Source organism: Pithys albifrons, chromosome 5, assembly GCF_047495875.1.
Source record: "Pithys albifrons albifrons isolate INPA30051 chromosome 5, PitAlb_v1, whole genome shotgun sequence".
NCBI lineage: Eukaryota > Metazoa > Chordata > Aves > Passeriformes > Thamnophilidae > Pithys > Pithys albifrons.
Window position 1 is genome coordinate 35,650,872 of NC_092462.1, and position 27,285 is coordinate 35,678,156.

Genomic DNA, 27,285 nt, shown 5'->3' on the forward strand with positions numbered 1-27,285 from the left:
TGAAAACAAGCATGCTTCCCTTAGCACTTCTTGTTATAGGCTAGTCACTTACTTTCTGTTACAAGCATGATCCTGAAAGATCTCACATATTTTTAAATAAACCCCAAACAGTACTATAACATAACACTATTTTTCTTTGGTGGGTTATTTTTGACTTATTTGATGTTTGAAAGTTAAATGTTATCCTTGATCACACAGCATGAACCTCTTCATCTTATAAATGGGAATTTTGCTCATTGCCTCATACAAATGGCTTCTTCTGGCTACCCCATAACTGATCACTGACAATATCAGGCCTATTTGGTCAAGTATATGTTGGAGACAGATTTTATTCAATTTATGTCCTGTAGTTCATCTTGCAAAAGAGAAGAAGGGTTTTACAAAACAGCACTATCTGTCCTTGAAAGGCAAGAATACAAAGTAGAGATCAAGGAGTTAATATAAATGTTATTTTTGGCCCTCAATCTCTTTATTTGTAAAGTCTGGAAACCACTCAGTGTTCACTCTGAAGGCAAGCAAAACAAAAGCTCGTTTTTGGCATCTGTACCTATACTATATGAAGACTGGCAGAGGTCATGTATTGAAGAGATGTTGCTATGTATATTAAATGAGAGGATTTAGAAGAATGTTATTTGCTATTTGTCCCTCTGTTTTTAAAACACTGATGCACACAGAATGAAACAGAATCCACAGTGTCTTTAATCCTACTGTTACTTATCCTCATCTCTCTATAGCAATTAACAATTCAGTATAAAACAGGATGCAGGTGAGAGAGCAGCTATATTCTGTGATTAAAGCCTTTCTGCTAACTGAAAATACTTTTAGCATGTAATGTTGCCTTTTCACTTCCTCCTGGCAAAAGCTTAGATTCAAATACAAGAGCTTCCAATCTCACCTATACAGCTCACCCCAGATGATGAAATAAGGAGAAAACATTTTTTTTTATCCAGAAATATAAGCCATGCTCTGTTATTTTTGTGAAAATATCAAATGAGTTCTTACCACAGGAGTTATAGAAATTAATGCAAAAATGATTGAGAGCAAATTCTTCTATTTCAGTAGCTAATAAAAACAGATATTCAGTACTTTCCCCACAGTGCTATAGCTTTTGACATTTAAACTGCAGGCCCTTCAGCTGATACTGAGCTTTTGCATGTCCCAGCTGAATCTTGACTCTGTGTCAGGGCAGAATCTCAACAGTATTTCTATGATGAAGGTATCCAAAGACATAATCCAGAAAGACGCTGTACCACAATCCAGCCAAATCTTTCAAAGAGACTGTTTGGGAGAGACCAGGATCCTGGCCATATCACAGCACACCTTCACCACAGTTTTAGTGTAGCTCAGCAGGGAAATAAAACATAGGCACTCTGTCAAGATTTTTATATTTAAGAATAATTAAACTTTCCCAGTGTATGTACTTTAGAGTACAGCAAATTTAAGACAACTGACAATGGATGCTTTTCTTAAATATCTTTGAAAGTCTTTGACCAAAGTCAAGAGTTTTCAGAACTGCTCTTTCAGTCAGCTAGAAAATGTAAGGTATTATACTCGAAAAACATATATACAAAAGCCTTATATATAGCACATTAAATGACATAAGAAGTAAACACAGTCAAAATTTTACATCCTTTTTTCTAAGACGTATTCCACAGACTGTATTTCTTTATGTAGAGAGACAACATACGTCTTGATCTATACCAATAACTAACAGCATTAATAGACATTAGTTATTAAGTAGTAATTAAACAACAGTATAAAATTACTTTCAGCTGTCAACCTTTTTTCTTGTAATGTCTTGAACCAACCAATATCATGTTCTGCAAATGGATTCTAAACAATTATTTGAGAATACAAGTACACTGTTAATAGAGATACAATTTACATTTTGTTGAAAATTCAAAAAGCAAGACCCTGCTTCTGGAATCATGCAAAGATATCACTGATTGTGTGAGGTGATTGCAACAGTCATTAATGATATTCATTAACATCAAAATTAGCTCATGCACCTGAGAAAACTATTTTGAATGAATTAATTTGAAAAATAAAAACATTGAGAAGGAGAAAGTTCACCTGTGACTACAGATCATTCACTTTTTTTTATGCTGCTTTCCACCCATTGCTAACTACTGAGGTTACAAAACTAATTATTTAATATTTTCAAAAGGATAGAAAAATTCCCACTCCAAAGCCTTGAAAACAGTTAAAACCCTGAAACAATTCTCCAACAATTTCACTCTTTCAATCAGATTTTAAAACTTACAGTAGGGAAGACTACACTTTGTATCATGCATATTTGTTCTTACCCATCAGACTGAAGTGCAGGACAAGCAAGGGAAAGGACTCCGTGTATTTCAGAGGAAAAGGATCGTAACTATTATTCAGAGCAAAAAATGGCGCCCAAACACTGTCAAGAGAACAGAAGTCTCCCTAGTCTTGTAAAAATGTGCAGAATCATTTCTGGTTTCTGGTTCCATATAACCACCAGAAAAAGCCTCAGAAGAGCTGAGAAAAATAAGGCCTTGCAGATGAAATCCTTGCATTCACAACTGTGCAAGTCAGTATCATCTGGATACCCCAAACCTTGGTACGTACTTGAAAAGGATATTTGGTTAAAAATTAGACATGAGGCAACAACCCTTATTTAAGTTATCTCTGAAACAAGAACAAAATTCTTACTTTGTTTGGCTTCATGAAATTTGTAAGCAATTGACATACGTGTATACAGCTTAGACTTATGGAACCACAGAATCATTTAGATTGGAAAAGATAACCAGGGTCATAGAGCCCAACCATTAGAATGCTTTATGAAGTTCCACTTAATGAAAAAAATCGTATACTTTTAACTTTTACCCTAAGGACATCCATTGTAAGAAATTTGGTATTGTCACAAAAACAGCTGAAATTTCAGTAATGATACTCAGCTCACTTTCTTATTTCTCAAGTCTCCTGACCTTTGGCCTTGTAAAGAAATGATATTCAAATTTCAGTGTTCCAACAAAATGTAGCATTTGGAAAAGCCCTGTATTTTGCTTGCACTGACAATCTGCCAAAACAGGATTAGTGGTAATTCCCATACCTATGGGAACCTTCTTCTTTCTCTTTTACATAACTAGGCACAAGTAATCTTGACCCCTTGGCAGCACGAATCTTCAAGAAGAGTTCATTCCTGATTAAAAACAATTCCAGTTTTCTGAAGCACAAAAAATTAGTCTCTAGATTTTTTTTTCAGTGTTTAAGTACAGGAGTGCAAAAAATAGAATGTGCTTGCAAGAGCACACACCAAGGACAAAAATAACTGCATCAGGTGAAACAACTTCCAGCAGAGAAAAAGCTAATCTTGTTTTGGTAAAAACTGAGGGCAGTGATACTGTATTAAAAGATTAACACTGGAGAATCGGATGCCCACTATTCACAAAGAGATGCCTTTCAACTCTATCTTAATTTTATTTCATGCCCACTTCTAAGCAAATATTCCCATATCCATCCTGGAGATGCGGAAATTACTGCTAGTGAATACTGCAACAATATTAGGGTTACACTACACTATATATCTTACTAAAGGGGCCACATTAACCATACAATGCTGTGTCTTCCAGTGCTTTTCCTTCTGTCTAACAAGGTGAGCAGATGAGAGATCTACCTATCTATTTAAAGGTACTACTTTAAATTGTAAATTTAAAAACAGTCAAGATTATAATTTTGCAGAGAAGTACAGTACAGGGAATATTTAATCACATATATTCAATTAATTTAATTACACAATCAATTATATTGCTGAAGACAAAAAAGTGACCTAAAGGAGTGTTTCAGAGCAGTTTTTTAATTGACTTATATGTCTGTACAGAGCTTAATGTTTGTAGTGGTCATTTCCATTCATTGCTAGAGAACATTAATTCATTTTTTAAACTAGGAAAAAAATAGTTTTGGTAGTAGCTACAGCTTATAATGGAAACAGTAAGACTCTTGCACATTTGGAAAAGTGCATCAAACTACAGTGAAATACCAATGTTAAGCAATGCAGGAATGCAATGCTGATTTTTTTTATTGTTACGAGATTGCTACAGGAAAAAGAAAACAATCTTTAAAAGCTAATTTTGCGGTATTTTCAATGATGTTTGTGCATAAAGATTTTAGCTTCGTCATCAAAAGTGTTACCATACAAGAACAAAAAATTGCATTTAACAGAGATCGGTCTAAAGAAATAAATGAATTGAGACCTCCAGTAATTTTCTTGGCAAATTCAGGCCCATGGTGGCCTAAAATCACAAGCTAATACAGTTCTTCATTCAGAAGCACCAAAGATGGTATTATGTTTTGTTTAACAACAACCTTCCAAAATCACCTGGGGGTCACTGAAATACAAATATTCTTAGCTACCACTTTCTGTTCCAGTTGCACCAATAGCTTAGATAAAAGAGCAAAGAAACTTCATTTGCCAGCAATCTTTTCTCATGCATGATCCAAAAGGAAGCTGATCTATTCCTATCATGTAGTTTTCAAATGAACTCATATAATTCAGCCTTTACTAACAGTTCCAACTACTTGCTCCTATGACCAGTAACAAGGACTTTTAAGTTTCCTTTCTTTTTATCATGCTTTGTTTTCTTGAATATTCAAATGAAAACACTGAGGAGCAAAGAATGAATTTTTCTTTGTCTTAAATACAGCCATAAGTATTGAAGGAGTAAAAAAAGAAGAGCAGTAACTCACACTACAATAGCTCATTTGAAAAATACTGTGCTATTTTACTATAGGTACACTTTCAAAGCCCTCGGCAAAGAAAACCTTGAACAAAATAAAGCTGGTTTTATTCAAGAATAATCAGTGTTTCTGGTATCTGTAATCTTCTGTGAGCAAAATCTTACTTCCTTCTGGAAATAAGCTGTTCAAAATATTACACGAATTACCATCACTCACCTCTCCTATCACTTCTGCCTGCATTTGTGGATTTGTCGGAAGGGCAAGGGCAACGTCCTTCACATTTCACTGAGATTTGTTTTCCTGAGACACAGGCTTGATACTCTAATTTGCACTGTAAGGAAAGAGAATTACTAACATTAATATAAACACATTTTATAACTGACAATTGCAGCTGTAAGAATTTTGGAGCAATTTTTCATGAAGTGCTTAAATCTTTGCAGACACCAGTGGTAGGAAAAGCCTTCTGCAGTATATGCTACCTTCACACCAAAAATTAGATTAGATAAAGGTACAGAGTTTTTGGTCCCTAACCTGGCTACAGTTTCAGACTCAATTCAAGCATGAATGCAGTTGTGGTGTGAGACTGATTTGACTATACATGCTAAATGGAAGTAGACTGTATTGGTTCTATTTATATTATTTGGGCAAATAAACACGGCAACAATAATCTTATTGATATGAAGCAATTAGCAGTTAATTGTTATAGAATTTGTCACTTAATTTCTATCTCTAACATTGCAGTATCCTAGTAAAAAGTATTAATGAATAAAATGGAAAGCTGTGCCTGATTTAATTCTGCATAGTGACTTTGTGTGGTTCTGACCTGTATACTTACAGTTCCAAGCCAGAAACCATATAAAAATTAACCATATCTAACCAAGAAATGGGATTGGTGATTCAAATATATTACAGTAATGTAGTTAAAAACAACATATAGAGGAACTAACATCATTGTAGATTGTCATTCTTACTGAAAAGCTGAACTTTTATTCTGAAAGTACAGTTCTTTACATAGAGATTTTTCTCTGGAATGTTCTGTCAATGTAATATCAGGAAAACAAAAAGCCGAAAACAAAGGGGGCAAAAACCCCTAAGCATCTACAAAGAGCTTTTTCAAAAAACTAAATAAGAAAGATGGTTATGGACAACACTTGAACCCTGAACAAGATGGAAGATTTTTCATTAGTCAGGTAAAGGACATAGAAATATAGGAATCAGAAAATCAGTTCAAGTAACAAATAAATATATGAAGTGTTTTCTATGCAACACAACACTTCAGAAGAACAATCACATCAGAATTTGTATCTTTTAGTCTCTGACTCATCCTTTGTTAGGGTTATCTAACTTCAGTTTAATGCAGTTCCATCATACAACTATCAGGATTTCTGGCAAGCCATAGAATTGAAGTCTAGCTCTCTCCTAAAAAATATGTAAGCACTCTAGTCCTGTAAGAATCAAGAAGCCTCCTGTGAGACTGAACGTGATGTTTCCACTAGTTTACAGATATAAACACTGGGAATACAGAACTTTATCTACCTTTCATGCAGTCAGACTTCTAGCCCTGCCACATTCTCATGCAGTTCTCTACCTCGCATAAGCTGAGATGCATCACTTTATTGAAATAATACTTTTTTGCACCACTGTCAGTACCAAAAAGAAGACCGAAAAGATACCTCACACTTGGTGCATTTACATAAAATCATTATTATACTTTGACTTTGAATGCATTACCTTTTGCCAAAAAAAAAAAGGTTAAAGTTAAATAACAGTAAAAAAACCTTTTAATTCTTCTAAAAAACCCCCACCCATAATCACCAGTACTGCGCCATTTGAAAGCTACGTAGCAGTAATATCTCATAAAGGACCAGAAAACAGATGCAAAGCAAACATTTGCTGATGTTGACTTTGAAACAATACGTTCTGTATCTCTGCAAAATTATCCTGGCTGTACAGTAGAGTGCTTGCATTAGCTACAATGCCCACCAGTCCTCTTTCCAGACAGTTGTTGTAGTTTGGGATTATTATGTAAATTCTCTCCCCTGCCACTTAACTGCCCAGGCCAGCGGTTGACAAAAGAAGTAGTTAACTGTGATCGCTGGGGTGGGGGCAGGTTTGTCTCTTTTGGTTTTTTTTTGGATATTCTCCTCAGTCTTGGCTCGGCGGAACGGGGGAGTGGGGGCTCCAAGGAGGCAGGCTGCCCTGCTGGTTACTGCTGGGGTTTTCCCTGGCTGTCTTGCCGCTGCCTACTTCGGATTACTTTTTCCTGCCGTGCTGCTACCTGCCTTGGATTTGCTGCTGGTCGCTCGTACCTTTTCTGCTTCTTGGACGGGGAACACAAGGGAAAGAGACTGAGTCCATCTGAAAGCCCACTGCTCGTCTGTTTCGCTGGAGAGGGACTGAAACTCACTCTGCAGCCAGCGGGCTGTGACAAGGACACTTAAGTATAACCTTTTCTCCCGGAGGAAAACCTGCTGGGTTTTGTTGTTGTTTTTTTTTTCTTTCCTCTTATGGTGTTGGGGAAGTGGGTTGCACTAGTCTGTTTACATATATATATATATATATAGCAGTTATCCTTCTTGTATTAAAATTCTTTTTCTTAAATTTGATAAAGAGTGGTGTGATTATTGAGGAGGAGGCCCCTCCCCTGCTTGTGGGTAAAACATTTTGGTTTTTCCCCTCAAACCGAGACATTTCTTGGCGCCCAACGTGTGGGGCTTGTAAACAAAGAAGGATAACTGCTATTTTGTGGCACCATGTGGGTCTTGAGCTTAGAGTTCATCAGGACCATCCTGTATAATATATTGGCTTTTTGTTGGTACAAATTCATGCCAAAAGGAGCGGCAGGTTTAAGTCTTATCAACAAATCAATGAGCAAAACTCAAATAGCCGCAATTATTATTGAGTTCTTACTCTGGATTTATGGTGCCATGAATTCGATGCCTTTGGATGTCATGTGGGTGGTGCTCTCCAGGCTGTTTTCCTGCCGCAACCTAAGCTGCTACCTCTGGGGATTCAGTGATAATAGTACGGACCCTTGGGAAGGAACAAAGGGGAATCTCTTCTCCCAACCCTTTGTCCATTCCCCATTCAAGTCTGCTACAACAGCTTTTGAGATGTTTAAATTCTCCCTGGATGCCAGAGATATCTTGCTCTTTATGGTTTTTCTGCAGGGTTGTATCCCTGCAGCTTACAGAATGTTTGAAGGTAGGGCCAGGGTTTTTCCAGAATGCATTCAGAAACCTAGCCCAGTGAAGGGGGAAAAGCGAGAGAATAAAACCCCTGATGCCACAGTGAAGGGAGAAAAGGATGAGGCTAAACCAGGAGGACAGGCCAAGCCTATGGAAGTTGCCCCTATTCAGAAAAGGAAATATAAGACCAAATTAGACCATCCAGCAGACGATGAGGGGGCTGCTGCACCTCCACAGCAAGCAGACCCAGAGCCTGAGATTATCACTGAGTCATTGTCATTTGATAATCTCCGTAGTTTGCGGAAAGACATTGCTCGACACCCGGGTGAGCCCATCCTGACTTGGTTGATCCGAGTTTGGGACCTTATGGGTGAAACCTTACAACTGGATGGTGCTGAAGCCAGGTTTTTGGGGGCTCTGGCCCAGGACGTGGCTATTGAACAGGTGTTCGTGAGGGAATCAAAGCCCCTTTCACTCTGGGCACGACTTCTAACGAGTGTAAGAGAGAAGTTTGTTTATAGAGAAATCCTGCAGGAACATCATATTAGGAAGACTTGGAAGACGATGGAAGAAGGAATTTTACGTCTGAGGGAGATGGCAATGATGGACGTGCTTTTTGGAAGAGGTGGGCAAGCCAATAATGACCCTGACAAGGTCAGATGCACACCACATATGTGGTGGGACCTTTCACGCTCGGGGCCAGCTGAATACACCGATTTCCTGGCATCCATGTATAGGGAAGAGAACCATGAAACAGTGGGCGCAGTAGCAAATAAGCTCCGGATATATGAAAGCATGACCCACAGCCCAATGCAGGCCCGTATTTCTGCTGTAGAGACATTGGTTGAGAGTCTCAAGACGCTGCCTGCAGAGGTAAAAGCGATCAGAGAGGAAATTAGGGAAAGTCTCCAAGTGGCACCAGTGCGAATGAGAACCTCTGAAGTCAGAGCCAGACGCCCCCCAGCCAGAGGAAGTGGACAGACCTCACGAACTGAGATGTGGTACTTCCTGGCCAAACATGGAGAAGACATGGGACGGTGGGATGGGAAACCCACCCGTGCCCTTGCAGCCCGAGTACAAGAACTGAAGGAGAATGGAAGAAGGTCAGTGAGAGTAAGTGCAGTCCCAGTTTCCCACGGGCAAGAATCTGACCCACAGGAGGGCACCTCCCAGGTGTACTCATCGAGAAAAGGTTCTGACCGCTATGACCAGGATCAGTGTTAGAGGGGCCCTGCCTCTAGCCAGGTAGAGGCACGGGACAACCGTGTCTATTGGACTGTGTGGATTCGATGGCCTGGTACATCAGACCCACAAAAGTATAAGGCTTTGGTTGATACTGGCGCTCAATGCACATTAATGCCATCAGGACATGTGGGCTCAGAAACTATTTCTATTTCTGGGGTGACAGGGGGATCTCAAGAGTTGACTGTGCTAGAAGCTGAAGTGAGCTTGACAGGGAGAGATTGGCAGAAACACCCCATTGTGACTGGTCCAGCCGCCCCATGTATCCTGGGCATTGACTACCTCAGGAATGGATATTTTAAGGACCCAAAGGGGCATAGATGGGCTTTTGGAATAGCCACTGTACAGACAGAAGGGATTGAACAATTGAACTCATTGCCAGGTCTCTCAGAAAGTCCTTCTGCTGTTGGACTGTTGAAAGTTGAGGAACAGCAAGTGCCAATTGCCACCACGACAGTGCACCGTCGGCAATACCGAACGAACCGTGATGCTGTGATCCCCATCCATAAGATGATCCGTGAACTGGAGAGCCAAGGGGTGGTCAGCAAAACCCACTCACCCTTCAACAGCCCCATCTGGCCTGTGCATAAGTCTGATGGAGAATGGAGATTGACTGTGGACTATCGTGGCTTGAATGAAGTTACCCCGCCGCTGAGTGCCGCTGTGCCGGACATGCTGGAGCTCCAGTATGAACTGGAGTCCAGGGCAGCAAAGTGGTATGCCACTATTGACATTGCTAATGCGTTCTTCTCCATTCCTCTGGCACCAGAGTGCAGGCCACAGTTTGCTTTCACCTGGAGGGGCGTGCAGTACACCTGGAACCGACTACCCCAGGGGTGGAAACACAGTCCCACCATCTGTCATGGACTGATCCAGACTGCACTGGAGAAGGGTGAGGCTCCAGAACACCTGCAATACATTGATGACATCATTGTGTGGGGGGACACAGCAGAAGAGGTTTTTCAGAAAGGAGAGAAAATCATCCAGATCCTTTTGGGAGCTGGCTTTGCCATCAAACGGAGTAAGGTTAAGGGACCAGCCCAAGAGATCCAGTTCCTGGGAGTGAAGTGGCAGGATGGACGCCGTCAGATTCCAACAGAAGTCATCAATAAGATCACAGCAATGTCTCCACCTACCAGCAAAAAGGAAACACAAGCCTTCCTGGGTGCCATAGGGTTCTGGAGGATGCATATCCCAGCATACAGTCAGATCGTAAGCCCTCTCTACTTGGTAACCCGTAAGAAGAATGATTTCCACTGGGGCCCTGAGCAGCAACAAGCCTTTGACCAGATCAAGCATGAGATTGCTCAGGCTGTAGCCCTTGGACCAGTCAGGACAGGACCAGACGTACAGAACATGCTCTACTCCGCCGCCGGGAATAATGGCCTGTCTTGGAGCCTTTGGCAGAAGGTGCCTGGTGAGACTCGAGGCCGACCACTTGGATTCTGGAGCCGAGGCTACAGAGGATCTGAAGCCAACTATACCCCCACAGAGAAAGAGATCCTAGCCGCCTATGAAGGAGTCCAAGCCGCCTCAGAGGTGATTGGCACAGAAGCACAGCTGTTTCTGGCACCTCGACTACCAGTGCTGAAGTGGATGTTGTCAGGACAGGCTGCCTCTACACATCACGCCACTGATGCCACCTGGAGCAAGTGGATTGCCCTGATTACGCAGCGCGCCCGTATAGGAAAATCAAATCGCCCTGGGATCCTGGAAATCATCACAAACTGGCCTGAAGGTGAAAATTTTGGTCTAGCAGATGAAGAGGAAGAGCAGGTGACACGTGCGGAAGAAGCTCCACCATACAATCAATTGCCAAAAGAGGAAATACGCTACGCCCTCTTCACCGATGGCTCCTGTCGCATTGTAGGGACTAATCGCAAATGGAAAGCAGCTGTATGGAGTCCCACACGACAAGTTGCAGAAGCTACTGAAGGAGAAGGTGGGTCGAGTCAGTTTGCAGAGCTTAAAGCCGTGCAGTTGGCCCTGGACATTGCTGAACGAGAGAAATGGCCAAAGCTTTACCTCTACACCGACTCATATTACTGTATTTGTAAACACTTAATTATTTGAAAGAAAATTTAAGTTTAATGTAGAGTATCGGCATGGAAGAGAATTTAGGGGTGGATAATGTTGTAGTTTGGGATTATTATGTAAATTCTCTCCCCTGCCACTTAACTGCCCAGGCCAGCGGTTGACAAAAGAAGTAGTTAACTGTGATCGCTGGGGTGGGGGCAGGTTTGTCTCTTTTGGTTTTTTTTTGGATATTCTCCTCAGTCTTGGCTCGGCGGAACGGGGGAGTGGGGGCTCCAAGGAGGCAGGCTGCCCTGCTGGTTACTGCTGGGGTTTTCCCTGGCTGTCTTGCCGCTGCCTACTTCGGATTACTTTTTCCTGCCGTGCTGCTACCTGCCTTGGATTTGCTGCTGGTCGCTCGTACCTTTTCTGCTTCTTGGACGGGGAACACAAGGGAAAGAGACTGAGTCCATCTGAAAGCCCACTGCTCGTCTGTTTCGCTGGAGAGGGACTGAAACTCACTCTGCAGCCAGCGGGCTGTGACAAGGACACTTAAGTATAACCTTTTCTCCCGGAGGAAAACCTGCTGGGTTTTGTTGTTGTTTTTTTTTCTTTCCTCTTATGGTGTTGGGGAAGTGGGTTGCACTAGTCTGTTTACATATATATATATATATATAGCAGTTATCCTTCTTGTATTAAAATTCTTTTTCTTAAATTTGATAAAGAGTGGTGTGATTATTGAGGAGGAGGCCCCTCCCCTGCTTGTGGGTAAAACATTTTGGTTTTTCCCCTCAAACCGAGACAACAGTACATGACCTAATTCATATTTTAGTACTCAAAACAATATTTGGAGTTTGTGGACTCGATTCTAGGCCAAATTTAGTATGTGTGTCTGTTAAAAAGAGCTATCACAATTTTTATTTCTCCGTATTAGTAGTTTAAGTAGTCAAATCTACAGATAGCTGTGCTTTAGGCTTTGATTGCTCCACTTGGTGAGACCATCACTCAAAACCTGACATATAAATGTGTTCCAGGTCTGTTTTACCCAGAATTAGACTACGAAGAGTGCAAAAAAAAGGGATATATATTTTTACTTTCTGAAGATTCCTTTAATCCTGTCTTTGAGAGATTATTTTTTACAGATTCCAGTGCTCCTACTTTGATTCACTTGAATGTTGTTGAAGAAACTAGTAAACATTTCATAGCTGCTTTAGCTAACATAATGAGTTGTGAGTTTAGTTCTGATGATTTGTTTTTCCTTAAAAATATCTACTCAGTCCTATTTGCAAATAACATCGCCCTTTTAAATGTTAAAAAACCCCAACTAATGCCCAACACCTGCCACAGGCACAGATACCTGAGATTCTGATTGCAAGGTCAGCACACAACACTTCCACATCAGTACTCCCAGTCACAAGTACGATTAAATTTTACACTCAGCAAACTCATTTTCTGAATAGGCAGGCAGCACAGATACATTAATTGTTTCCAGAAACAAAGAAAACAATGGTGCTTGCAGAAGTTGAAAATGAATCAAGGCTGTTCTGACAATTTCATATCAGCAGCTAATGACATAAGGAACATAACTCCAGTTCAAACCTCTTGTCACCATTCCCCAAATAAACAACGCACCCAGACACTGCTAAGATAGCTCAGCTAAATAAAGGTGAGTCAGTCTTGCTTCAATGTTACTCTGAAGCTGGTGGAAGAGCAACACACCTGAAAAACTCCATAGAAAAAGAAATCTGTGACACACAGACTATAAGAACACAATCAAAAGTAGTGGTAAAAAGGAGAGGTAGTGTTGAAGACAGTGATGAAATAATTTGTTTTCTGGGAAAATACCTAAATGGTTTAAACAGCAAAAAAAATACATCAACTATTATGTACAGCAATAAATAATGTCTATTTATTCGGCTTTATTAGTAATTTTTCTATGTGGAGAAAATATGTAATGAAATTTTCAAGAAAGTCATCTCTTGGGTTTCATAATATTTCTTAGTTAAACTGGTTTTATAAACTGTTAACTGCTTATGTTACTTTCTCATCACAGTTCCTTACATGCATGAAAAAAATCCATTTTTCTTTTGAATGCATTAACTTTTTATCTTCTAATCTTGAGTCTCCTTTCCTCTTAGCATACTATTTTTCTACACTGGAGTTTCTCTATGTCTCATTTGTACTTTGATTCTAAGGATGCTTCAACTGTATGAATTTTCATATGTTTTGTTTCAAGAGAGAAGAGTAAGTATTTCTAACTTCACAGCAATATGCTGCACAATGCTCAAAGAAAATAAATCACTTCAATACAGACAAAGAATATGTACCACAGGGTCTCTTTGCAATCTATTTCAGAATGCAAAATTCCTCATTTCTGTACTGTCAGGTGTCCCATAGAAAAACGCAATTTGTTCACTCATATTCTGACTGTTTGAAAACCTGTTCAGTCTTAAATGGACTCAACATTCTTCACCATTTGCACAAAGTACATTTAGTGAACTAGAGACAAGCAATTAAAATCTGTGGGAAAAACTTCAAAGAGTATGTGTCATCTTTAGACATGACTCATGTAGCTTAAGTGTTACTACAGTAAAAATGAGAACAGTAGTATTTCAGGAAGAACTCCTACAGTGCATGTTATTTTGATACACATGAGCTCTACTTTTAGAAGTATTATTATTGAGTTTGAAAGATTAAATGACAGTAATATATTTTTTAAGCAAGCTCTGACACCTTCAATTCCAAAGTGTCTGTCAAAGGCTGCCAAACAGATCTCTGTATATTGTACATATGAAGAGTCAAGAGTTTTGCTCCAAGATGGAAAAAAAACCCACCTACTTTTCCATGAAAAAATAATGAAAAAAATGAAAATACAAATCAAAAGCCCTTCTGGTTTTGTGTGAATTTAGCTGTCATGAATGCAAGGACAGGATACACTTTTTTATTACATTAAATTTCAAATATCCTGACTTCTCTTGTATTTGTAAACACAGTTCCAGGTAAAAATCATACTTTTTTATATACATAAAACTTTATTATGATTTCAAATATTCAGGAAACCTCTAGAGAAAGGAGGAATATGTCAGTACACGTGCCACATATACAAAGGTAAAATCTCATGTTGACTGAAAAAGAATATTTAGAGAATACTTATATGGTCTAGAAGTTTTCAGATTAGTTGAATTTGTTATTTCCAGCTTTGCATGCTTGAACTGCCTGAGCAACTTTACAGCACTGTGAAGCACAGAAAATGTAGTAAATGAATGAAAGATGAAGAAAGAGAGGGAAATATCTCAAAAATTACAGAAAAAGACCAGCTTGTATGTTTGATTTCTGGGCACCTAGAAGAAGAAAGGAGATCAACCATGTTATCAGGTTTTATCAGGCAAATCATAATAGATATAGTTTCATTCTAAGGAAGAACTTCTAGAAAACAGAGAAATACCAGATTGCAAGTACCTCTTCACACTCTTTTACATTGCAACCTGGTAAGCCATATGATGAAGTTATGCTATTTGTGTGCCTCTACTGTGGTATGAATATCAATGTAGTTGTAAGTGCTCCTCCAAGAGTAGCACTCAGCATCTCACCATTAAATGGAAGACTGCACTGAGTGGACTTTAGCAAGGCTATGTCACAACCCTGGAACTATTCTGTTGTTTAATTTCCCCTAGGAAAATGCTTTTGAAGGTGCTGGGGTCCAGCAGTGCTGCTCACTTTTAAAACAACACCTCCTAAGGGCATAGGAGCAGTCAATTCCCAAATGTCAGAAGTCTGAAGGTGAGGCAGAAGGCCAGCAAGGCTGCGCAGGGATCTTCTGGAGGTAAGGTAAAAAAAGAAAGTGTAATGGCCAGCGAAAGCAAGGTCAAGTGACATGGGAGGACTACAGAGATGCTGCTCGCCACTGTAGGGAGAAAACTCATATGACTCAATTAGAGTTGAAGCTGGCCAGTACTGGAGAGGGACAATAAAAAGGGCTTTTAAAAATGTTAACAGCAAAAGGTGCTGGGGCGCATCACCCAAAGCATTGCTATCCAGTCAAGGAAGGTGATTGTCCTGCTCTACTCTGCACTGGTGAGGTCTCATCTTGAATACTGTGCACAGTTTTGGGCACCAAAATACATGAGGGTTATAAAGCTCTCAAAAAGCATCTAAAGAAGCGAGAGAAAGATGTTGAAGGGCCCAAAAAGGAGTATTGTGTTCAGTTCTGGGCCCCTCAGTTCAGAAAGGATATTGAGGTGCTGGAGCGAGTCCAGAGAAGAGCAACAAGGCTGGTGAAGGGACTGGAGCACAAGTCCTATGGGGAGAGGCTGAGGGAGCTGGGATTGTTTAGCCTGGAGAAGAGGAGGCTCAGAGGTGACCTCATCACTGTCTATAACTACCTGAAGGGAAGTTATAACCAGGTGGGGGCTGGTCTCTTCTCCCAGGCACTCAGCAATAGGACAAGGGGGCACGGGCTCAAGCTCTGCCAGGGGAAATTTAAGTTGGATATCAGAAAAAAATTCTTTCCAGAGAGAGGGTAATCAGGCATTGGAATGGGCTGGCCAGAGAGGTGGTGGATTCACCATCCCTAGAGATTTTTAAACGCAGATTGGATGTGGCACTGAGTGCCATGATCTGGTAAATGGACTAGAGTTGGACCAAGGGTTGGACTCGATGATCTTGGAGGTCTTTTCCAACCCAATCAATTCTATGATTATGAGTCAATCCAAAAAACAAGACAAAGTGCTTGTGCAACAACAACTTTGGTATTTCTTATAATTTTATCAATTTCCTTTTTACTATCTCATTGCCAGAAAATATTTTTTCCCAATAGTACTGTTTTGCCAGGAATTTCTAGTGGCTTTTAAACAAGCCAACTCAAGCTAGTAATGAGGGTACATGTGATTTCTTTGGCAAGTAAGAAACAGAAGCTCATGCACTAGTGCCTTGAGGTACAATCTGCAGATATTCCCCTCCAATTCCTCTTTTCCAGCACTGTATACAACCTGGAAGCAGATCTGGCACACCCACACAGCACACAAGTCAGCAGAAATTAGCTGCAAGAGTATTCATTCATACTGTGTCCATTATGTGCTTCAAGCCCTTGACGCTGCTAAAGTTTGGCCAGATACATCAACGAGCATTTTCTTCAATGTTTATACTGTAGTACAATACTGTAGTATTGGAAGAAGTGTGAATTCAATGTGAATTAAAATCTTCCAGAAATTTTCATCTGCTGAGGTGCTGACACTTACAGAAATGCTTTCTAGAACACCATCACATTTAATGCTAAGCATTTAGTAAATGACTTTTTAGACAACCAATAACTAATATTTATGCAACTGTAAAAAGTGTCTCATCTTTGAAAGTTATCTGTCACCTTTAACTGTACCTTATCTCAGTGACAGGTCTGTAGAAGTCCCTTATGTTTTTCTGCATTTAAAAAGCAATTAGTGCATGCTATCCAATTCTAAGAAAAAATACGTAGAACAATTAAATTCAGATTCCCCTGATAATTATCAGTTTATGTGCTACAAACAAAATTACTGAATTAGGAATATCCTCTCAAACTGACAAGTTCCTACCAAAATATGCTCACTTCCTTCCCTATTTTCTGCTTTTTCTATTTTTTCTTCTTCCTTCCCTATTTTCTAGATGACCAACAATTCATAGTCAGAAGGTTTCTGTATGATGCAATCAATCAGGATCTTTGAGAAAAGAGCTCTTTGTTAAAGTACCATGAATGTTTTTTTTCTGCCAGTATCATCATGTGTCTCATAGGTAGAAATCTTCCCCATAGAGCTCCATATTCATGCATCAATACAGGTCTGTTTTCTCTCTATTGTTAGCATCTGCTCTCTCTGACAGCTGAACATCTCTGATTACCACTACTCAGTACTGTGTGCTTTTGACTTTGTGCTATTTTGCCTAACTACATTTCCCATTTTCACACTTTATTCCTGTTTCACAAAGCTTTCATACATTGCCCTGCTCAAAATTTGCTTCCACTGTATTTGGTGCAAATTGTTATGTGAAATTATGGCTTCAGATTTGAGTTTCCTAAAGTAAAATCTGTAAAGAAGCTTTAACTGTGTTGGTGATTCCTGTCACCAAACACAGCAGGGACTGGGCAGAGTGAGTGTTCATCAGATATGTTTCAAGTCCAGTTCAACACAGACTATTACCTGATACAGAACATGGAAGAAGCAGCAAAGGTAAAGAATTTCAACCTAAATCCAGCTATACATAATGCCAAGGTACCACATTTCCAACTAATTCAAGCTTTAGAAATAAAAAATTAATGTGAAAATCTATTTATGAAGTGTCATCCAGATCTATAGATGCCTCTTTTGTCTCATCAGACACCTGCTAAATGTGTGTATTACTTAATTAGACAATAAGATTTTGGGTAAAAAGCTTTTCATCAAACAAGTACCACTATTTAAAATGAAAACTCTTTAAAAAACATTAACCATAAAGACATGCAACTAGCATTTTTACTAGAGAACAAAAGGAAATCTGTCTATTGAACTGAGACCCTGAGCAAAGAAAATCTTTTGTAGTTGAAAGGGACCTGACGACACACCGTTTATAAAGTTATGAACTAGAGAAAGCAATTTTCATGACAAAATGAAAAGCTGCATGCACAGTTTTCTTCCTGTTCACCTCTATAATCTTGCTGTTTTCTTCAGCACTCTGCAATGCAATGGCATAAAACAAAAAGCCTAAAATCAGGTCAACTAGATATTCAACCTTTTTTGGACACCTTAGAAAGCATTAAGTCATAGAAACATGCCAATAGATGCCTACTGGGATTATTTAAATTTGGCACCTACTTTATGCTTTCCTACTTAGAGGTTCTTAGAGACCCATGACAATTAGGAGCTTCTGCAAATCCTTCTAGGGACTATGCTTTTATAATCAGCCATCTGAATCTTTAGACACTGCAGTTACAGTAAAATCAAAAGTGAGCAATTCAGATCTATATAAAGCCCTGTGAAACTTAGCTATCAGCCAGAAGCAGCAAGGAGCTCAGCTGCTGCTGGCTGCTGGGAGGAGGTTTACTTCCCAAGAATTCACATAGTAGGAATTCACAGGACTCTGCAGGTGCACTAAAATAGCCAGGATGAAATAATATAAACATGGGACTTGTGAGAGATAGGTTCTAACCAATTGAAGTATCTAGCGTGGTGGTGTGTAACTCTTTTAGCCAATAAGCTGTAGTCCTAACCCTATATAAACCGTGTGCTATGTGTAATAAAATGGCTTCACTATGCATCTCATAGATTGGTGTGAAGTCCAGTTTCTCCGCCATTTATTTTTTCTTTACTTTAAGACACCTACTCAGTTTGGTAAATATATATATATACCTCACCATCTTAATCTATACATCTTGCAAACAGGCTAATACTTTATACTATCAAATGAGAATGAAAAGCTTAATTAATAGAAAATGACAAACCTCTGTGATAACCTACTTGAAACACTATTTTCCAGTAAATTAAGTATTAATAATGCCTCTAGTATTTTTTGTGTAAACAATGTAATATATTACCTCATTTCCAAATTAATATTTCAATATTCCTTGAAGACAATAAATTCATAAAGGTATTTCAAATACAAAAATAGTTAGTGTTTTAAAAAACTTACTAACTAGAGGGGTAAAAATATAAAAAAACAAACCAGTATTACTTCTTCTGATCTTGACTTATTCCAAAAATTTAAACACTGATACAGTTTGAAAACATACTAAGAGCTTCTTGTAAACATGTTTAATACAAAAAAATTCTATTTCTGACATATACACACATTTACTTAAGTCCATAAATTGTGACTCATATTCAGAACCCTTCCCTGTATAGTCCAATTCCCAGCACTTTGTCAGGCTTCTTGTTTAAAACTTCATCATATTTATCAGAGCAAAGGTACAGTCACTCAACATCACATGTATGTGAGATCCTTGGTCTACGTTATTGCTGGCATTCAGAGTTTAGCAACTGAGAAATAGAAAAAGTAATACTGTTCAGATAAAAATAACTTTACATTTTCAAGTTTGCACTTCAAATTTGAAAATTAATATTCAAAGGAAAATTTTAAACGTGAACAAAACCATTCAATTCTCCTACATGATCATCTAAAAACTAGGTGACTACATTTGTTCAAAGTCAGCTAATAAAGGATCACTGATTTTCACCTGACATGCAAATTCCTGCGTAAGGGCAATAGTAAAATAAAATAATAGCAAAGCTAAAAAAGCTTGTAATAAGACAAATTGCTTGTAGAAGCATGGATTTTTTTGTTAAAAGAATCTGCTTATTCCTTCTTAACATGCATTATCACTATATTTTTAATGTGATATGACTTCCTAAGCCATGCTGGCTGATTGCATCACTAATTAAACAAGTTCAATTTATCCAATTATATCTAAGTTGAAATATTTATAAAGTTGCATGTGAGCTAAAATAGCACCTAAAGGGCATGCTCATTAGTCTTCAATTACAGAAAAAATAATGAAAGTAATAAAAGTAATGTGGACAGATCTAACTAGTCTATGGTTGGTTATCCCATGCAAGTTTCAAAGACATTTAAATTCTTCTTTGTCAATTGTGATGGGGAAAAAAGTATGCTAAAATTCATTTGAACTCAGACTACTAGAATTAATTTATTAAACAGTCCAAAATACAAGGCTGCATGTGCTACCAGTGACAAAAAATATTTATGAAATTCCAGGTTACATATCTCTTCTTGAGCTTAAACAGATGTATCGTATGTACAAGTACACAGAGCTGTGCCTAAATCTTTCCACTTTGTGCTACTACAACTTCATTTCTAAAAGATGTAAAAAATTTTCCTTGTTCTATGTCAAACACAAATGGATTAAAAGCAGGACCACACAAAGTCAAGTCTTCATATATCATGTCTTGAATGAAGAGCTGGAGTGGCAAATTTTGCTATGCTCTTCTTTTACTCTTCCAGTAAGCCCATGATTATCTAAGATGTTACCTACTTTCTTTTATTGTTGTTGTTGTTGACACATTTTGTGATGCAGAGGACCTACCTCTGATACTCAGTCATATTTTTCAGTTCTCATCAATGTCCAGATCTGTTCTTTGTGGACTTTAGTTATAGAACTCACCCAACAGTAGACCTGTTTGTTAAGAAATACTTAATCTCACTTTGATCTTGAGGATGATGCAGAAAGACAAGCAAGCAGAGCAAGCAGCAATGTCTGAACGTGTGGATGTCTATTGTTATTTGCTTCTTGAAAATTTGGCAGAAAGCAGACAGCTTAAAGTCATTAGACATTTTAAAAATAAACACGTTGTACAGTTCTTTCACTTCACTAGAAATGACTGAAGTTAGGATAGGTTAGAACCATACCGCTGAAGGAGACAACTGATTCAGCTGCAAAGAAGGCAGGTTTCCTGAAGGACTCCATATTCTCAAGAGAATTCTCTTAAGGAATTTGTTTTGAGAGTTGGCTAAAATATTTTCAACATATCCGAGTATCAACTACCAATTTCTTCAGTTTCTTTTTTGTTTTGTTGTCGGTTTGTTTGTCTTTTTGTGGTTAGGCTTTTTTTTGTTGTTTTCCCCCCACAAAATCAGGGTGGCAGGTGAATATTAATGCTTCAAAGAGTCCTGAATTGAACAGGAACTTAATGGTAACACCCAGTGTTGCAAAATTCACACAACCCAGAAAGTTCTAGATGTGTATTTCCTTATGTGGTTTTAGATACTTTAAAGTGATATGGTTTTGCGTGAGAAGTGAATATGGTTACTGGGAATCTCATCAGACAACCTGAATCCCAGACACTTTTCTGTGGGTAAAGAACTGTATTCTTTTAGTATCTTCTTGTATTTGTTTAGTATCACAATGTTGGTCTTATGAAAGTTCATTAAATAAGATTAGCACACATATAACAGAAGACTCCCCAAACATCATCCTCCCTTCATAATTTTAAAAATGCAAATTACAGACATATTCTAAGCAGAGAAATTTAAGTATGTAAAAACACAGTAAATTCACAGTTAATCATTAGAAATACTGAAAACTTGAAAAAACTCAAACAATCCTGGTATGTCTAAATTTATCTACATAGTACTTGGTTCATGTTTATAATATTTCATTGTGACCTTTTCAAAACTACCATTTTTTTAAAAAAAAGTAAGACTTGGAAGATGATTCCTTAATGTTACAGATATTTTGCGTCATTGATATCTGCCAAATTACGAAGGCTGAAGCTTTTCTTCCTCTCTGTGCTAATATGACTAGTTTATAGCTCTGTTAGTCTAAATTTCTGTTATGGTGTCTGAAACATGAAACTTCACAGTATTTCAGTTTTTTGCCAAGTGTAAATGTGAGGTGCATCAACAGTGCATAAGAGTGTCTTTTTAAAAGCTAAACACTTTGTTCTGTTTGATTAAACTTTTCCACTATGAACAGGATGATTTTGACTGCGTATTGTTTGGGATAGAGACACAACTCTTAATTTTGAGAGGCCCCTTTTGACAAAATCCACTTTTACTAGAAAAACAAATCAATGCTGGCAGAGCACCTGGAAGAAGCCGCTTGTTCCTGCTACAAAAGTAAAGACCTGCTGCTGTCAAATAATTTATTTCAAAGAGATTACATTGTTTTATTACTAAAAATGGCAGGCCAAGATTTAACCTTATTATTTTTGGCTACATTTCAACTGACAGTTAAATCTACAGCAGATTGCTTAGTAACAAGTCAGATAAAGATGGAAAGGCATAGTGGATTAGGCAGTTTAAGAAGCAAGACTGACATACATTGAATCGGGTTTTCATTTACTACTACAAAATAGACATCTGTTTTGTCATGGCAATTCTATTTTTAGCAATCTCCTCTGAAGCAGAAAATCTCTCTCAATAGCTCAGGCATTTGATCTGAAAATTCACAATATGCTAATTACTACACTTAAATCAATTTAACTTTTATAAAATCATGATCTTTAAAATAACATCAAAGATTTAAAATGTCAATACACATTTTTATGCTTCCTCCAAACTAGATGTCTTATATGAAACACACTGCTAAGAAACATTGATTATTAAGTAAAAGTCTTAAAAATATGTGAAATGAATAAAGGTAGCATTGGTTTTAAAAGGAAAAAATGTTAAATATGGGATACCATAAGAATAAAAATCTAGCAATTTAGGTTAATGCAAAATGATAAAATTTGGATGGAGTAAACAATCAGTATTAACCTCACCCCTTCACACAGTGTGATTTGATCTACTGAGTGTCTTTCAACACTTCTGATGAGAAAGAAATCATAATTTGGGAGGCTGAAAAATGTATGTCAATATTACAAAAAAATCTAAGTCCACATAGCCCTCTATCTGCATAGTCTTTCGAGAATTTCTATCCTCTTTTATTACTACTTTTCTGAATATTCTCCATCTTAGTCTGAGAATCTAGTTTATACTCATTACTTTTGCAAAACATGATTTTCATTGCTTTTTATACATACAGAAATGTCATCAATAACATGAAGTTTTCGTAAGTAGGAGAAAATGTATTTCATTAAAAATTCACTCAATGTGAAACTATCTTGGACAAATTGTTGCTAACAATAGAATTGTCAAGGTGATTCTGGAATAAAATCATGGGGTAATGGGCATATTTCAATGATTATTTGGTGGTGTTTACCTTTCAAAATACTCAAAACACTGTTCATTGACCTTATTTAAGGTTAGATTTTATTATAGTGGGACTAATTGTCAATCACAGTCCCTCTAAGAGAGAAAACTAACCAAAATATGCAAAAACCACCCAAAAGACAATTCATCTGCACAAACATATTTTTTTTTCCTCATGGCCATTTTTCAGAAGGTCCAGTTATAATGCAGAACAATATGTCAGAAATGTTCCACCAGAAGCATCCAAGTCTGAATATTATCATCTCATCCACAGTTACACCAGCTTTACAATGTGAGCTGCAGAGCAGTGAGTTGCATCCCTGGAGTAAAAGAATGGCAACAGGTGGGTTACTGCCACAAAACATCCCATCTGAGGTGCACTCCATGTCCTTTTTCCTTCCCTATAGATCCCAGGAAAGATGAAGCTAGAAACAGCCTACGAAAGCTGTACAGGCATTTTTCATGGAGAATGTCAAGTACGTGGGAGTACCGAAGTCCTATTCTACAGCACTGCTTGAGAATTCCTAGCGTAACAATGCATACTGCACTTTCAAGTGCCACAGTTTAGAGGAAAGCAGAAGGTAAAAACAGACCAAGCATAAAAGACATGCAGTATTACTTAAAGGCTAGTAAGTTAAAATTGTAACACCCTGGCAAGGAAGGGGTAGGACCTCTTTATACTGAATTTCTTCTCACACAATGATTAATGTTCACTTTGATTATTCAATATTTCAGAGTATGTAATATTTTCATTTCAACATGCCTGTAATGTTAATAATGAGCATCTTACATCTGATACTTTTCTTTTATAATGACTGCATGTGACTAATTGTGGGCCGAGAACTCAGCAAACATAACCTGCTAAAAATAGTGGAAAACAAAACATCCTTACCCAACTCTGGGAAAGCTCAATTTAGAAGATAATCTTGATTTCTAGGTAGTCACCTATTATATCATCTTTCTTCTTGTTTGCTTTTCAAAGCAAAGCATACACGTGAAATATCTACAGTTACATAACTTAAAACAAGCATTTGCATGGGCTTGTCCTGAAAGTGAGAGTATACTCCCAAAACCAGCATCCAACTGTCAGCTGTCAACTGCCTGGCTGTGTTCTACAATACTGTTACTATTTAATGACCTTGTATTATACCATTTTTAGAGTCACTGATGAATGCATTCTAAATACATGAAAATTGCTGTATAAACTCCAACTGGAGTTGATGACACAATGAAACCAAACTTTGCCTGGAGTAAAGGAACACAAATATTTGTCTTTATGTCAATTTTTAAAACCACTGCTCTCAAAATAACCTTACAAGGGGACCTCTATTTTGATGAAACTGCACTATATAATATGAAATACATCATTGAAAAGAAATAAAACCAAATATTTATAGGCTAATAGAGATCTACTATGGCAATTATTTTTATTTTAGCATTTTGCTGCCATAAACTTGGATTTGAAATCTACTATTATGAGGTAGTGGAAAACAAAAGGAAAACCCTCTCTGATGCTACATTACTTGTGCATTACATACATGTAAGGGACAAAGAGGTTGGATAATGTACTACTGCACTGACTGCAGCACTGACAATGCCCTGGAATGGAAACAGTGTGTCTATTTAATCCACTAATTTCCCACCACTCCCTTTGATAAGCATAGCCTCACCTCTTTAGTACATAAACTGATTTAAAGATATCTGCATCTCCTCAATATTTATAGACTTCTGTACAGCTACTCCAGACCAGACCCTGAGAGGCCAAAAGGATCACTTCTACATTTAAGACTATTTAGAATATGCCATTCCTGTATAATAATACAGGAAATAAGGCACGAGGTTAAAACAGAAGGTGATGCTTATAATACACAAGGAAGAACATAGGGAGAGATTTTAATGGATACAGTATTTAAAAAATAAGAAGTTGCTCATCCAGTATTATTATCAACTTATCTACTTCATCTACTTAAATTGAAAAATTTAAGACTGTCATTTGTTTTATACCTATGTGCAGGCTACGCTTGGAATGTAAAAACTGACTGAACTTTCAAATGACAAGGAAAAATAAATACTAAAAGAAGGTACAATCTAACTTCTAGTAAGATGTCAGCACACTTCTAGCTCATAAAAAGTAACATGGCCAGGAGACTTCTGTGAAACAAAATAGGAGTATTTTCCAAATTCCTAAAGAAGTCATATTGTCACAGAAAGGAATTTTTTTTTTGGTAAGCCAAAGAGTTCAAAATTCACGTGCAAGGCCTCAGATACCATGGTGCAAGCATTAGAAAACTTTTAATTGTTTTCTTTAAAGGAAAACTAGGATTCTAGACCAAAACCTATAATTAAATATTCGAGTTAGTAAAAAAAAATCATTTTCTAATGTAAGATTCAGGATAAAAGCATAAAAATTGTCAGGGTTTAGGAAGCACTAATTATATCTGATGGTTTTTATCTTATCAAGAAGAAACTATCCATGGAGAGGATACTTGGTGTTCAATCCAGCAGCCAGTCACTCCTGGAAAATAATTCTTCTTTGTAAACTTCAGATGTAGTTTTTGATTGTAAGAAAAAAAACAACAAAAAATTCAATGAAGGAAAAGGTAACTAAAAATCTTTAAATATTAGGAAATATACCAAATATATTTTGTTAAAAATGCTATAAGAATTTTTTTCTTTATAAGTAACAAACACAGAGCTTTTACAACTCCATCAAGTTAATCTATTATTATATTTCTCTTGAAGCACTGGAAATTACCTAGTAATGAAACAATTTGTTAATGTAAGGCTGCAGTGTCAGTACGACAGAATACAGAACTGAACTGTATGCCATTTTTGAGAAAAATGGGATCATCAAGAGTCCACACTATTTTCTGCTAGAGAGGACTCAGTTGTTAGTATGGACTGACCATTCTCCTACTGAAAGTTTTAAGAAAGGATGCTAAACAAAATTTGTTTTCAGCATTATGAAGTCTCACCATCTCACAAGTTTCACCTCTGCCCTGTACTAATGCAGTCCCACAATTTCTGGACTTCAGAATGAGCAGCACAAAATCTCTCATCCAAAAAAAGACTAGGTAAACATACAGTAACATTTTGAAATTCTTATTCTGTTTCCAAATAAGCATGAGAGGAAAGAAAGGAGGGTTTAGGCCTACAGAAGGAAGATTTAGTTATGATCTGAATACTCATAAAATGCTGTTGCAAGGAAAGGTACGCAAAAATTATTTAAATTGTTACATTTCTTTCTGGATATGTTACATCTAGGTTGTCTAGGTGCCTGGATGGTGAAGTATACCTTCAATGATCAACTGGAAAATCTGACTTGTCTATACTACCCTCAGCTGGGGATACATAACACTTTTTTGCTTACTCAAAACCCTGCCATGGTGTCTGATGCAGACAGACAGCCTGGAGCTCTGTTAGACTGGGGAGAACTCTTACACTGTGCTGCTCCAGAGATTATGCTGATGAGGATCTGCTACTGTTTCACGTTTTCGTCATGCAATATACTAGAACTCTTGTAGGTTGCAGTCTGCAATATATATTTCAGCCAAAACAAATAAATATTGAATTCTGTTATAATACAGTATTTTATTTTCAAAGAGTTGGAATTGACTGGAACAATGAAAGATTAATTTAGTTCTTTCTTTAATTCTTACCTGAGAAGAGTATGTGTGACCATCTGATCCACAAACAGGATTGGTATAAACTACTGGACACTGCTTGCAGTTTGATGAAATGGGACCACCCCTCCACTGTTTATGGCCTAAACCAGCCTCTTTCATACTGTAAGTAAACAAAAAGTATGTAATTCTGATAAGTAGTAGTAAAACCAGAACATATTTCAGGGTATTTAATGAGCCTTTACAAACAGTTAGCCATAAGTAATTTAAACCATAAAGTTTTCTTCTAAGTAAAATACTGCCAATGTCTTTGGTATACGCTTGCTCACCTTTGTACATTACTCATAATGATTTCACTTTCTAAGACATATTAGTAGAAAAAGATGATTAAGATGAGACTTTGGCAACTGTTAAACTTATTGATCAGTGAAAAGATGTCTGACGTGGAACTTACTCTTTGTTATTGAATAATATTAATAGAACTGTTGTATCAATACTGGTGTTTAAGGAGGCAACATTTAAGTTTTATAAAAATATATAATAAATACTTCTATAGAAACAGGTAGGTGGTCCTTCAGAGTACTGTTTGCTCCACTTTGAACATTGCCTTTCACAGATTACAATTTTTAAAATTCAATCAACACTCGATATAAATTTCAAAGGGACAAAAAAAAGTAAAATCCACTGGGGCACAAAATCAATCTACAGAAGCATATATATGTATGCTCACACAAACAGATATACAGAGCTATATGGATCATTGTAACTTAGCTATACTTGGTCAGACTAAAAGTCTAAAATAAATTACTGACGCTTCTTCAGAATACTTTTGCAGTCTTCAGTTTGGGGCACATGGCCATCTTCAG

General features: G+C 37.6%; 1 protein-coding gene across 5 annotated transcripts in view; it reads right to left on the reverse strand.

The window, feature by feature from the left end:
• The window catches only part of SPOCK3 (SPARC (osteonectin), cwcv and kazal like domains proteoglycan 3), a 180,315-nt gene that overhangs the window by 42,909 nt on the left and 110,121 nt on the right, over positions 1 to 27,285 (reverse strand). For 4 of the 5 annotated variants that reach the window (XM_071555166.1, XM_071555164.1, XM_071555163.1 and 1 more), the window contains 2 exons: positions 26,456 to 26,582; positions 4,921 to 5,035 (listed from right to left, as the gene is read on the reverse strand). In XM_071555166.1, the coding sequence (XP_071411267.1) occupies positions 4,921 to 5,035; positions 26,456 to 26,582 (242 nt within the window). The remainder of the gene's footprint in view (positions 1 to 4,920; positions 5,036 to 26,455; positions 26,583 to 27,285) is intronic. The other variant, XM_071555168.1, reaches the window with a different exon arrangement.